Source organism: Carassius auratus, chromosome 38, assembly GCF_003368295.1.
Source record: "Carassius auratus strain Wakin chromosome 38, ASM336829v1, whole genome shotgun sequence".
NCBI classification, from domain to species: Eukaryota; Metazoa; Chordata; class Actinopteri; order Cypriniformes; family Cyprinidae; genus Carassius; species Carassius auratus.
The window spans coordinates 7,822,418-7,836,719 of NC_039280.1; the positions used below are offsets into that span (position 1 = coordinate 7,822,418).

The 14,302-nt window shown below is 37.6% G+C and overlaps 2 protein-coding genes across 2 annotated transcripts; one reads left to right on the plus strand and one right to left on the minus strand.

Moving 5' to 3' along the window:
- The first annotated feature begins 4,646 nt into the window (after positions 1 to 4,646).
- On the plus strand, positions 4,647 to 8,449 carry gdf10a (growth differentiation factor 10a). Its single transcript, XM_026223779.1, has 3 exons — positions 4,647 to 5,185; positions 6,052 to 6,959; positions 7,348 to 8,449. Exons 1-3 carry the CDS (start codon positions 4,963 to 4,965, stop codon positions 7,537 to 7,539), a joined length of 1,323 nt encoding a protein of 440 aa, XP_026079564.1. The 5' UTR covers positions 4,647 to 4,962; the 3' UTR covers positions 7,540 to 8,449.
- A 1,781-nt stretch (positions 8,450 to 10,230) lies between these two features.
- Positions 10,231 to 14,074, minus strand: znf488 (zinc finger protein 488). Its single transcript, XM_026223780.1, has 4 exons — positions 13,907 to 14,074; positions 13,316 to 13,540; positions 12,881 to 13,109; positions 10,231 to 12,391 (listed from the first exon to the last, which is right to left on the minus strand). Exons 2-4 carry the CDS (start codon positions 13,529 to 13,531, stop codon positions 11,352 to 11,354), a joined length of 1,485 nt encoding a protein of 494 aa, XP_026079565.1. The 5' UTR covers positions 13,532 to 13,540; positions 13,907 to 14,074; the 3' UTR covers positions 10,231 to 11,351.
- Between the last annotated feature and the right edge of the window lie 228 nt (positions 14,075 to 14,302).

Here is a 14,302-nt window from a genome sequence, read left to right on the forward strand (position 1 = left end):
GAGCTTTTAAAACATGTATATGTCAACTATGATTTATGGCATACTTTTCATGCTCTAAATGGCTAGTAAAATAAACCTCTAGTTGCTCTTAGCTTTCTCAGTACTCATCTCAAAAAACACAATGGATGAGTTTTCTCTTAAAAGGCTATATCAAATGTCATTAAGACTGAAATATTTAAGCGATCTGTTTGTAACTCACTGTCTTCTGTCTTACTCAGACTTCATACACTCTCCGTTAAGAAAAGATGATAAAAGGAACAAAAAATTGATGTGGACAAAGAGAAATATATGGTGGACAAAGATAAATAGGAGAGTAAAACCAGTAGAGTGATGACATATGTTTGGCAGTTTGCAAAGCAGTTTTGGACACAGTTACTCCAAGAAATAATCAAGTCATTCTAAAACTTCCAATTCAATGTTTTGTTTGGATTCAGATTAAGGTAAGCAGGAAACAATTTAAGTTATATCTTTAGTGCAATGATCTGAAGATAAATGTCTGCGATATGTTTCTTTCAAACACTTTTATACTCTGAAAGAACATACATTTCACTGAATGTTTAACTTCAGAACCTAATGTTTTTCAAAGGTGTGCATGTAAGAATGACTAAAGAAGAACCCTTTAATATGCTTCAGCATGGTAGTTGTAAAGAGCCTGCAGAAGGCAGAGACAAGCCGCTCTTACATAAATGGGATAAACCCTAAGACTGAATATGCATGGTGACTGTAGTCTTGCTTTAAGTTATAAGATCCAATTGCCTTATATATGTGTCACAATACTAAATATAGCATCTATGTGAAGTTAAAAGAGCCTTAAAAAAAATTTTGTGGTTGATTTGAGTCAAAGGAGACTTCATTTTACCATTGTTGTCAGATTTTGCATCCATAGATGCACTTACATTGCCAGGAATATCTGACAGGGAATCTGGTTTTTGAGTGACCTGACTTGTCTTGTTCTGTAATGGAGGTCTTGAAAAACAATATGTAAGTAGGCTTTATTTTCATGTCTCCAAAATCCATTTTACACCCCATAAACAGGCTAGATAACTGCTTGTCTTCAGATCACCACTTAATTATATGATAGAAATACAGCTCGTCAAAGTAGCGAAGGGACAGTGGGCTCAAAGGTGACATGTGGCACTCGTGTGAAGCAACTCAAACTCAGCATGTGGCTGTTTTCATAAAGACATAGAGCATAGACAAAGCCATGCTTGTTCTTAGACAGAACTGTGCATTGAGAGAGGAGGAGTCAGTATTGAAGGATAACTAATTTTGACTGACAGAGAGTTAAAGATCAAAGCCAGACGGGTCCAGAAGACCTACTGAGTGAAATCATGTTAGCCGTAAAGCAACAGCAGTGGGCTTTTGCAAACGGGACAGCATGAGGGAGTTTTATTGCTTCTGGACCAGAACAATGGAAGCACTGCATCTCTTCCCAAAGCCAAGTGAGCTCATGGCTTAGTTCAGGGCAACCATCCAGAACTGGACAGACAGGAGGGAATCTGCCATGTGTACGGGATGTGTACCAGGACCATGGACAGATTCAAATCAGTTTGTTCTGTTCTATTCATTCTATTCATTATATTCCATTTTTGGAACCAGTTTGTATAATACCTCCTGTGCTTTACAAAGATACTTTGTATATGGTTTAACAGAGAGTGAGAAAAATAGATAGATTGGGGAATGGGTAATGTTTTATGTTGTTGTTACATATTATTAAGCCTTAAATATACAGAAACCTACTCATAACATCTCACCAGGAGCAGTGATTTTCATAGCCAAGTAAAATGATTTGGTTGGCCTGAAATTACATTTTATACTATTTTTAGCTGCAAAATCGAGAGAACAAGAGAATTTGAATATGAAATGGCAGTAGAGCATCCATCTATCCATCTATCTATCTGAATGTTCATGCAAGAATAGCACTACTATTATGATTTTATCATTCTTATAAATCCAGAAAATTAACCAAAAAATATATATATTTTCTAGTAATCCTTTACATTCCTTTAGATTTACTTGTTTTAGAGTATTTTGAAATAAATCCAAAGCTTTACCTTTCAATACTGCAACTGACTCTAATTAACAGCAGTTTTAAAACATTTGTACTGGAGGTAACTAAAGCCAGAAGAGAATGCTCTTTGCCATTAAGGTCCATTTGGGAAGACTGGCGCGTTGATATTGTGCAGGTCCAAGAGGACCGGAATTTTGAGACGTGATTGATCACTCAAGGCACTGCAGGGATAATTGTATTTCACTTGAGCTATGAGACACACAGCCAATACAAACGCGAAAGAAAAAACACAGAGAGCAGGCACCTACTTGCATTCTGCCTTTCAGAAATCTTGATGCTGACAGATGGATGCTTAAAGTGTATTTGTCCTGGTGCCAAAGGACCTGACCCTCTACCTTCTAATATCAGCAGCCACTTCCTTTTTACTGAAGTTCTACAAATATACATAAAATCAAGGGAGGGAGCCATTTCTTTCTAAGTGGCAATGTGAAGAGCTTTTATGTCAAATAATAATAATTAATGTTAAGATTTTTCTCTCTGTTTTATACTTTAATTTTACAGTGCAGTTGTTTCTTTTTTTATAACACATTTATAATACTAGAATCAGATAAACAGTACTGAATCCCCTAGGGAAGTGAAGGATTCAGCTACATGAAACTAATTATTTACTTAAAGAAATTTCCATGCTATTACAAATGCTAATTTCATGATGATCTAGCATTTGTTACTAGAATAAAATGAATGTTATTTTGTTTCATTTGACCACAAATGACAGTTTATTCTTCCCTTATTTTATCTGCAAAAAAAAAATAGCCTCAGGAAATCAAAGACCCATCTGCCTTTTATAAAGCATACCACATAAACTGCTTAACTACAGGCAATTGAGTTAGGCAACATTATTTGTTCTTGCTAGCCATATCAAATAACAAACCCAATGAGTTATGAGTGGTTCGCCACAGTCAGTTTTTATGAAAAGTAATTAAAAATTTTATATATCATGGATATCTGTGGTATGAGATAAAAAAAAATAAAAAATCAAATGAGGTCAAGCAAACAAATGCCAGCTAAAAGGCATGAAAGAATTTAGCTAATTTTATATGAATCACAGAACATTGTGATTAAATATTTTTCAGTGGGCAGGCTAGGCCCAGACAAATGGTCCTTTTCACACAAAGAGTGAAGCAATTATGTGTCAGGTTGGAAGAAATGTAAAAATCTAACTAAGTTTTAATAAAAATAAAAAAAAGAGAGATTTTGCAGTATAACCTTATACATCAAAGTTTAAAATCTTTCATTCACGGAATTCTTCTACTTTAAAAAAAAAAAAAAAAAAACTTCCAACCAATGAAAGATGTTGCAACAAGCCCCATATAAAGCTCATAAATGGGAGGTGAAGAAGAAGACAAAAAAATATTAGTGTGTTTTATGAGACCAGGACTAGCTGTTTCAAAATAAACGACAAACACCTTAAGGGAATTTGTCCTGGAGAGACAAGCCTTAAAGAAGTCCTTATGCTTATTAGCATCATTCCGTAGTTAGCTTGTTAATTAAAGAGTACCCAGACCCAGCAGGATCTGAGAAAGAACTGGTCTCTCGGAGGTGCCATAGAGAGCAAGTGATGCATTCGTATTGAAGATTCAAAGGTCTCTGTGAACCAGAGTTAATTTGAATTCTTTCACCCTTGTTCTGTTGTTTATTCATTTTTAAAAGCGGTGTATGGTTCTGAAGCTTAATGGCTTCACCTTCCCACAGTTGGACAATAAAAAGAGGGGTGGAAACAAAGCAGAGCAGAGGTATCTCCCCTCCTACTCGATTTATCCCTTGATTCACTCAGTAACAGTGTCCTAGTGGGCAGGCACGTCAGATTTTTAATGCAGATTTAAGACACATTCAAGTGTGAAGAAAAAAGGGGGTCTCCAGTGGGGTCCCCAGGGGCCACAGGAGGTGTTTAATGGCACGCAATGAACCAAACGGCCGGGCTTGTTATGGTCTCTCCACTGGAGCTGCGGGCTTTCACAGAACCAGCATTGTTGACACAGAGCTGCAGACACTCCACACAAAAAAGCAGAGGTTTACTGATAAAGAAGGGAAAATGCACAAATTGGCCTCTTATCTTATTTATTCCATTTTCTGTTATATTTTCATTTCCTTAATTTCAACGAGGAATATTTTTTTTATTGTTCTAGATGAGTAACGAGCTCCTATGCTTGCTTTCTTAAAACAGGTCAGCTTTGCTGTCATCGCCATGGCATAAGTGTCGGTTGCATACAAAAAGGTTTTATGGCACGCTGAATATAATGTAAACCTTTAATATTTGAAGAAATATTGAAGAACTTTAAAAAGTAAACTAGAACGAAGGTGTTTTAGTATTATGATGAATGTTCGGAGTAGCTAATGACACTTCTTGATGTGTAAAATCAAAGTGTAACTTAAAAATGTGATTATTCAAAGCAAAAAAAATATTTCATCAAATTTTTGTAAAAGCTATTAACATGAGAGCGGCGGTTTAGGTTGGGAAAAGGGGAGAAAACAGTACAATAACCAAGCACCTTAAAACTGTGAAAGTGCATGTTTGCTGGATTTGTCCTCTTGTTGGCCTCCTGCTGGATCGGGTGTAATGTAGCAGCTGCTCCCGTTGGCTGATGGGCGGATACGTCAGCACCTCACTCCGCTTATGCCTGCTCCCGTGGATAGTGGCGGTCAGAAGAAATAAGTGATGTATCACAGGTTAAGCACGAGACCGACAGAACTTTTGAAACACTGTAACAACTTTCTCTCTTCACTGTGTTAAAAGGCGGGAATCACCGCATCACTGGAAAACGTCACTCCGAAGTTATCATAGGCTACTGGAAACCTTGTTTTAGTAGGCGATGTGCTAACGCGTTTTTTTTCTTCTTTTCTTTTGAGCTAGACGGCATTCAATCGTTTGGAAGCTTTTCTTTCTTTGCAACATGACGGTTAAATACGTATTTTTGACGCACCTGTTACTGCTTTGGGTCGGTTCCGATACTGAGGCGTCTGAAGTTTGGAGAAGTGCGCGCGACCGCACGACAGACGCGCTGGTGAGCACAGATGCGCTCTCGCAACATATGTTTAAACTGTATGAGAAGTACAACATTGAACCTAACCGACTCAAGGAGGGAAATACCGTAAGGAGTTTTAAAGCAAAACCAGGTAAGTAACAAACAAACAAAAATACATGATGCATAACAATGTACAAATACATATTGCATTCATTTTAAGTTTTAAATGCTTGATGAAATTCTACAATGATCACAATAGTTGGTATGCTATTTATTTTAGCTTAATTCTGTCTTTTGATTGACTTGGTTTTGGTTTACCTGAAAATGGCAAGTCTTTTTTAAAAGATTTTGTTAGAAGCAGGAAATGTAATTATTTTGGGTTTTAGACTAATTTCTGTCAGTCATTTTCAGCTCTGTTGAAGTTTGTCTTGTGCAACGCAAATGTGTTACTCCTAGGTTTTCATGGTATGAGTCTGTACTGTGTAAATATATAATATGCTAAATAATGTCATTACTATGCTGTGTTTTGCACTGTTGCTATGGTTACCACCGCAGGCAATTTGTGAACATTTGTTAATGAATCGTTTGAAAACAGTTAAGTATATATTAGCTAGAATTAATCTATACAGACATAACTGTGCATGCATGATAATTGCGCATTGTCAAAAGCAGGCTTATAATTGTTGTGTCTCTCGTAGTTATTTCACATTAATATTATCAGAGCAGTTTAAACCAGAACATTAAAAAAATACAATTTGTTACACTCTCATGAAACAAAGCAGTCTTTTTTTTCTGCAGTCTGCTAAAGCATTTAATCAGTGCCGATTAAAACATTGTTGCAGGTTCTAACTCTTAAGGGAACCTAAATAAACATTTCCATATGTCTGCTCTAGGAGTAACATGTCTCTTCACTTCCTTGTGCTTTCTCCAACCCCATAAACTGAACAAAAAGCCTGTTGTTTGAGACCATTTTCATAATTAATATGTAACTCAGCAGTTCCTCTCGTATCTTTGCAGAGAATGTGGAGGAGAGGGTCTCGTACTGGTTGAATCTTACTTCTCTTCAGGGGTCTGAGGTGATTCTCACATCTACGTTTCACTTCTTTTTTGACAAACGGCCACGCCAGAGGTCTTGGTTCTGCAAGCGCTTCAAGAACCCATCTTGTCGCATCCCAAATCCACATCTGCTACCCTCTGTTCGTCTTCTTTTCCGGTCTCCCTCCTTCAGCTCTGCCGCAGGATCTCTACTCAGAAACATCACCATAGTTCCTCACAGACGTGGGACCTGGCAGAGCAAGGATGTGTCTTTCATTATAAAGGAGGCCCAAGATAAGAATCACCTTTTGATCACCGTGGAGTTTGACTATGGAGAGCAGTATCAAAGGTATCAGGACCAGCTCCCATCCTCCAGCCTTCCATACTTGCTGGTGTACGCTAATGACCTGGCCATTTCAGAGCCCAACAGCGTGGCTGTGAGCCTACAGAGATATGACCCTTTCATTGCAGACCAGCAGCCAACTCTGTCTCCAGTCTCCTCACCTGACATACGTGTGAAGCGGGAACTGGACTTGGACTTTTCTGATCCCATTGAGAACAACGAGCTCCCGGAGGTGGAGTACAACAGCTTCAAACAGCACGATATGTGGGAAAGTGCTTACTTTGCGCTCAAGCCAAAGCCCTTTAAAAAAGAACGTCGGAGGAAAGGCCAGGAGCGTGCTGATGGATTCGGCAAGTCTCAGGTTCTCCAGTTTGATGAGAAAACCATGAAGAAGGCTCGGAGGAGACAGTGGAAAGAACCTCGCAGCTGTTCCAGGAGGTACCTGAAGGTGGACTTTGCAGATATCGGGTGGAACGAATGGATCTTGTCTCCCAAGTCTTTCGATGCCTTCTACTGTGCAGGAACGTGTGAATTCCCCATTCCAAAGGTCAGGAACCTCATGGCGAGGATCAGCGTATGCGAATGTGAATCGTTTAGACATGTTGAAATATTTAAAAATGACTATGGTTAATACAGCTTTTCTAGCCAGAGGTTTTAAACAAAGAATCCCTTTAGAAAATGTTTCGGTTCCAGTACAACTGAAGCACACGGACTTTATGTGCAATTACAGTCAAATAATTGTATGCTTAATAGGGGTTTTAAGCACATTTTGGACACATTTTCTTTTGAAATTAGCCAGTTATACAGTTCCTCTGTTCTGAATAATAGAAGTGTATTGAAAGACATAATTTCCTCTGCTTCATTGAAGAATGCAAAACAGTTGCATATCTAACCACTACCATACATCATTATCCTCTCTTTTCTGCCCTTTTCAGGTGGTCCGCCCCTCCAACCATGCAACCATCCAGAGCATAGTCAAGGCTGTTGGGATAATTCCAGGTATCCCAGAGCCCTGCTGTGTCCCAGAGAAGATGAAACCCCTCAGTGTTCTATTTCTGGATGAGAGCAAAAACATTGTGTTGAAGATCTACCCCAACATGTCTGTGGAGACGTGCGCTTGCAGATAGAGTCGCTGGTCACAGGAAAGAAAGATAAATGGGCATTGTTGTGGTTAACTTTGAAGAGGCATATTGTCTTTAGTTTGCACTTGTTAGAAAGTGCACACATTTTTAAGGACTGCATTTCATTTTTATAAATGCTTACAAGTGATATTTTAATTTCCTCTTTTTATACACAAAGGAAACATTTTGCATTGTACTAGTTGAGTAACATAAGCACTTACTCTTAAAAATAAATTGCCGGCTTCGCTGTCATCGCTGTGACATAAATGGTTGTTGGACTCATGTTTGTAGATTACTGGATGTACATTGAGGGGTTTTATAGCATATTGAATATAACAAACCTTTTTTGCCAGATCTGTTGGATTACATTGGAAAGCGAATCAGAATAAAGAATTATTTTATTATTCAGATGAATGTTTTAGTTTAGAGGTTAAGATAATGTCTTGGTGTTCACTATAAATCGAAGTGTAACTTGATATTTGGGTCATTTCAAAGTATTAATGATGAAGTACATGTGAAAAGTGTGAACCCTTTAATCAACATTAAACTATTAGTGTGACTGGAAAGCAGTCTTGTAGTAACTAATCTGAACTTAGTTTTGAAACAGAACTTAAAAGGTTGAGTGTTGCTAATCGCTGCAGTCCCTGATGGCTAGTGCTGACTCGTTTTTCCTGTGCATTTGTTTGATTTTAAGAGATGTTACACAAGGTTCTTTTTTGTATTCAGACTCATTTGATGATCTCAATTTGGTGCCGTAAGCAAGGAGTATTTGGGCCAAATGTGTCTGTGTGTATATGTAACAATTGTTCATTTGGAATCAGTATATTATATTTTAGAGAATGTATTTTTGTAAATGCGTGTTTTAAATTATGAAAACTAGCCTTATAATAAGTAGAATAAAATAAATATTAAACCACCAGCTTGTATTTTCTGCTGCATATTCTGCATTGTATCTGTTCATATTCTTCACTTAACGAAGAGATCGAATAAAGGAATAAGAATGTCTGGACAACTAGCATTGACATCAGAAACCAGCCTGGTACATTACTTCTTTAACTAGACATCAAAGACATCTCTAACCCTTAATTCCCACATTCAGTGCACTTCAAGAGCATCAGGTCTCAAAGTGCAGGAAGTTCCAACTCTTACTTCAACAGATGATGTCACCCAGCTCAGACTAATTTGACGTAAACCCTTTTAATCCCACTAGCCCGTGAATGAAAATGAGAGAAGCGTGTTTTCACAGAACAGAACCCAATTACTGTCTGCTGTGTCTTTCCTTTGTGCGAGTTTGAGTGTTGAATAGCTTCTCTGTGCAGTGTGTAAAAAGGGACACTTGAAAATGTCAACATGTTTAGTTATGTAGACTGAAGAGTTGTGAGGGTGTCTGCTGCTTTTACTATTTATAACTACAAATGTGAACGCAAAAACTTATTTTAGATTAAACCAGCCTATTTGTTGGTTTTAACTGATCGTCCACAAACGCCACCTGACCAGCAAACCTTGAATAGGTAAAACCGTTTTTTAGTAGAGTTATCATCAACTGACTAATTTATTAGCATAGAAATTTGGTGGCACCAAACTGATGAGGTGATCAGTGGTCTCCACTATCAAAAGCTGTTTTCCTCTCTCTGGCTTGTTTTGACACTGTCGGCATGAATGAGGTTTGTTAAACTGTAGATCACTTGGTTTCCCAGAGAGACCATAAAATAACAGAAGAATGTTAGAATGTAACTCCAACATCCACTAAAAAGCTGCCCAGAAACACTGAGGGAAACTCTCAGGTGAATCCCCTTTAGGCAATGTTTAGTTTCCTGGGGTGCACTTTAATATTTAAATCAGTTGTATAGGACACCAGAGGCTTCGTCAAAATGTAAATACTCAACAGTTACTGAAAACCAAAGTCAATATTTAGTTTTCCAAATGAGGCCTGATCAATTAATGGCAGCGATGAAAGATGCTCTTTAGAGCGAACAGAGGATTTTCTGTGTGTATGAAATGACTCTCTCTTCAAGTGATTACCGTCACGAACAGACCGCTGGGCTTCTAATTGCAGCAATATTAGGCCAGTGTATACACATCTTTTCATTCAATCTAATGTCTTCAGAAGTTCAGTATTTACTTTCTTAAATGAGCAGAATGTTTATCGCTAAATACAGATGGGCGTCCTTTTGAACTTCGCAGTAAGGCACTTTGGCGTCTGGTGAACTTTTTCAGTGTTTAGTTTACCTATGATTTTATGCTTATAATTAAACGGAGACTTGCATGGGGATTTGATAAAAAATAAAATGAAATCATGTGAACACAACTCCATTCTCACATTACAGCTTTAGTAAAGTCATGAGGCTTCTGGGACTTTGTTAGATTTATTAGTTATTAAAGAGTGCGCTCTACCGGTCGCGCAGTGTTAGTGTATGTGAGTCTATGCACGTCACTGTTTCAAAATTATTTAAATAAGATTAAAATGCAAAAATGGTCATCCTCATTATTTCTTAAAGGCAGTATTTTTAAATACAAACTGACACTTTATCTTCTAAAAAAAATACTTCTTAAAATCAATTTAAAACTAATTTTACTAGACAAAACTACATTGAATTAGATTAGTGTCACTGCTCTCTAAAACAAAGTATAGTATTTGAAATGTTTCATACTTCTTTATGGCTCAAAGCAGAGGCAGACACCTGGGGAATATGCTCAAAATCTTTAATGAAATAAAATGACTTCTCAAAAAGAACAGAACAAGAAAATATTTAAATAAATACATCCTCCTTGTCGTTGTGCTGATAAAAAGAAAAGAAAAAAAGGTAATCTGAAAAGAACATGGTAACAAAGATTTGGCATTCTGAAGAGATCATTGACATTTCAAATATAACATTTCTTTACAAAGCAATGCTATTAGTTTTATTCAGCTGTTAGCAAACCTAAAAATGCTGAATATTTTATTCTACCGTTTTTCAATAGCATTTACATGTAGGCCTACTCATCCTGACATTTGTAAGGCACTGTCAAATTGAAAATGACCAGGAAATCCAACAGTATTAGTCACAATTAAAATGTATAAAGTATCGCTACCTCTAAATAGAGTTATTCATGTCTATAGCCACCTAGTGGCGATGCAGGCCTATCCTGAATTACACTACCAAAGCCCACCATTTAAAAGACTGCATTGCCAAAATGACTATGACCTTTGGAGAAAGACAATGAAACTTTACCAAAGGTAAATGTTTGAAAGGTTCGTGTTTTTAATCATTCTGTAATGTATTGCTACAGAAAAATACTTCCCCTGTCTAATAGCAACCTACCCAGTTAACAGGAAATGTAGTCGAAACATTCCGACAACTTTCTCTCAATGTTTGTTATAGCCCATTAGCCACCGGGCTAACAGTGGACGTTTTCAAAACAAATTTTCAACGTTCTTCCACATTTCCAGTAACAATAATAGAAAGTTTACAAAGTTATCTGGTCTTTAATGTTCTCAAAACTGTTCTAGCTGGACGTTCGTCTAACTACTTGTTTTAAAATGTTCAAAGAACAATCAAAAGTAACAATCTCACAATGTTTGCTGTATGATCTAATGGAACGTTCCCTTAAGGTTCGTATAATTAACATTTTTCAAACATTTAAAAAATTGAACATTTCGAATATTTAGAGAACACTAAGAAATAACGTTTTCATTACTCAAAGGGAACGTTAGCAAAACGGTCTTATAGCGTATTTTGTCAGCTGGCTGACCATTGCAGTATAAATGTATAATGGTCTTTGCATGTTAATTACTTTTTTATAGGCTACCTTGTTAAAAGTGCAATGGCGTTTACTTCTTAATTATGTGATGTCATGTGACGTGAGAGGTGGTGACGCTCTCGAAAGTACTCGTGACAGATGGGACAGGTGAGTTTCTCCTCTCTTCTCCTCCTCACCTGAGCCTCTGCGGCGAACTCTTTCTTATGATGGGAGCGCATGTGAAACACCAAATCGGAGGTCATTCGGAATGAGAGGTTGCATTTGGCGCACCAGTTCTGCACTGAAACGCCCAATTGTGTGATAGTAGGGGGTAGAAGTGTTAAAGAAGATGTGGATTGCAGCTGTCCACCTATAGATCTGGTCCAATGCTCGGGCGCGTAATAAAAGGATCCTCCTGCAGCCAGAGGAGCGGACATCACTCCACCTGCATGAGCGCTTGGCAAGTCAGCGTGAAACAGGTGCGAAGCCAATACATTTCTGTATCCTAGTGAAGGTTTTGATTTGAAAGAGAATGAGATATTATCCGAATCTGGTGGTGAAGAATTCCGAACTTCGGTGATGGTGCGTTTGTTGGGTTCACAAAACGCGCTCTTCTGTTCCGAGTGCGCGCTCTTGGGTACAACGAACGAGAAGGCGCTGCAGTCGGATTGCAGGCCTACTTCAGACACCATTACATCCCGTGATGACTGCTCTGGTGGTTTTTGAACCTCGGTAAATGCGCTGCTTTTCCTTATCTTTGACTCATTTGTTGACAATTTGTCTGATCCTGACAGATCCTCGAAAGGTGGACAGTCTTTGTTGACGTTGGCGGTTTTGCTGTGATTAGTGATGTTGGTTTTCTCTAATAAAACAGTTTTGTTGCTCCGGGGACTTGGGGAAACCTCTTGTTTTCTTTTTCTAGGTATGCCAGAGTCTTCAGGAGAACTGTTTATTTTGTGCTCCAGATCTCTTGCAATGTTGTGAAAATCTATGATTTTGCGTTGTCGCTTGACTTCTAGTTTCTGTTCGTTGGTTGGTCGGATAATATCTACTTTTTCCTGCGCACATAAAAAACGGCAGTGGGCAAGGAAAGGATTTTCGTTCTTGAAGGCCTGGCCGCATCTCGTACATGTGTAGCCTGCATACAAAGATACAAACGCTTTCAGACCAAGATGATAGTAACAATATCAGGACACTTAACATTTAAGCAACAATTAAGTTACAAACAATTCATTTATCCATTACATTTGCATATTAAATACAAATTGAGTAAATTTTTGAATAATGAATAAGTAGCTTTTTATGCATCTTATGGAGTTTTTTTTTTTTTTTTTTTTTTGCCAAATATTCAGGGTCTAAAGGGATCTTCCGTGTTCAGTGGTTTTCTTTTCACATGACAACAAATTGGCTCTCTGCATATATATGTGTCTGTGTGTGTGTGTGTGTGTGTGTGTGTGTATATATATATATATATATATATATATATATAATATATATACACCTTCCATGACATTGCTAACCAATTTGAATGTACATTAAATTAAAATTATTTAATTAACATATTACTTAAGCATAAAATAATGATTTTATTCCATTAAAAAAATCATTGAAAGCAGCCCATACTCACCATCTGTTAGGGCTTTTGATTTTATGTCTTCGAACCCCAAAAGATGTGACAACTCCTTGTCATACCAAACAAGCAGTTCTTCCCCTTGTTTCACATCTCGAATAGTCCGAAAGTGCAGCTGTCCTCCTTTCAAGTAGGCCTCAGTATTCTGGTCATCTGCGCTCATTGCAGCCTGTACTAACCGTAGCCATGGCACTACTGGAGAACCTTTCATCGCCTCAGGATCTACCTGTTGATAATGGGACATATCTGACATTAGGAAATTAATTTTTTACAGTAAAATAGTTAACAATTGATCTTTTGCAGTGTATAGTTTATTACAAATGATATTTCTGGATTACATGTTTCATTTACATCACAAGACAATTTCTGTAAATCTAGTCAAATCCTGCAGTCTAAAATAAAAATGCAGTCTAAATCTAACATGTTACTCACCCGAAACACATAGGATTTATTCCATTTGTCAAAAGACTTCAATGCAATGAAGGCTATAGTGTCATAAAAGGTATAATGAAGAACACAAGGTCCAAATGATGTTCCAGCTGGTATATCCTGTGTAACTTGCACACTGGTGAAGAAGTCCGTGACATGATGGTGGAGAAATTTGCTGTCATTAGTCCACAAGGAGCGAGGAATAATGCTTTGCTCCATGCTTTATTTCTGGAAATATAAATTTAAATAATTAAAAGTTAAAAGAAGGCAAGTATGTTTCCGTGCTTAATTTGGATTAATGGAGCAATCTGAATTTTTAATCACCTAGCCTAATGCTTTTTATCAGTGTTTTTCTAAAACACAGGGACATAGGAAATATATAGCCATGCATGCAATTAGTTCATTATAAAAATAAATCGGTCTATGTGAAATCGATTGCTAAATCAGAACTGTTCAGTTTTTCATTTTCTTTTACGCTTAGTTTGATGTTTTTAAGACTGTAAATAGCGTTTAAATCCGTATAGTCAGCAGACATTTTGTATAAAATGTACTATTTCACAAAATTTGCCTATATGCATTAAAATTGTTACTCACGTAGCAGGTTTGGGTTGAGGATGTTCCGTAGCAGGTGCACAGTCCAAGGAGACGTGATTTCAATTATCCACAGAGAGCGCGATCACGACCGTCTCCTGATCCTGACAGTCTCTTGACTGTCTCTCGCGCTGCGCAGTCACGCACTTATCCACGCCGAGGACGCGGAGCTGATGCGCCTCATTTCTCCCCAACCCACCCCCCAGGTGGCAATTTGATTGGTGCTTCACCAGCTTTGCAGGCGTGTTAATTATAAGCGAGGGTAATCAATGACAGAAGTCAGAGACCGTTAGATTGTGATGAGTAGCACAAAAGACTGAATGCAAATTTAAAACGAATCCTAAACCCAGAGACTTAACAAGCAAATCAAAATTTAACCTTTAGATTTTGTGACGATTC

Coding starts and splice junctions, on each gene's coding strand:
- znf488 (XM_026223780.1), bottom strand. CDS start 13,531: ATGGAGCAAAGCATTATTCCTCGCTCCTTGTGGACTAATGACAGCAAA. Junction 13,110..13,315: donor ATAAATCCTATGTGTTTCGG/GTGAGTAACATG, acceptor CATTATCAACAG/GTAGATCCTGAGGCGATGAA. Junction 12,392..12,880: donor ATCAAAAGCCCTAACAGATG/GTGAGTATGGGC, acceptor CTTTGTATGCAG/GCTACACATGTACGAGATGC.
- gdf10a (XM_026223779.1), top strand. CDS start 4,963: ATGACGGTTAAATACGTATTTTTGACGCACCTGTTACTGCTTTGGGTC. Junction 5,186..6,051: donor GAGTTTTAAAGCAAAACCAG/GTAAGTAACAAA, acceptor GTATCTTTGCAG/AGAATGTGGAGGAGAGGGTC. Junction 6,960..7,347: donor GTGAATTCCCCATTCCAAAG/GTCAGGAACCTC, acceptor TGCCCTTTTCAG/GTGGTCCGCCCCTCCAACCA.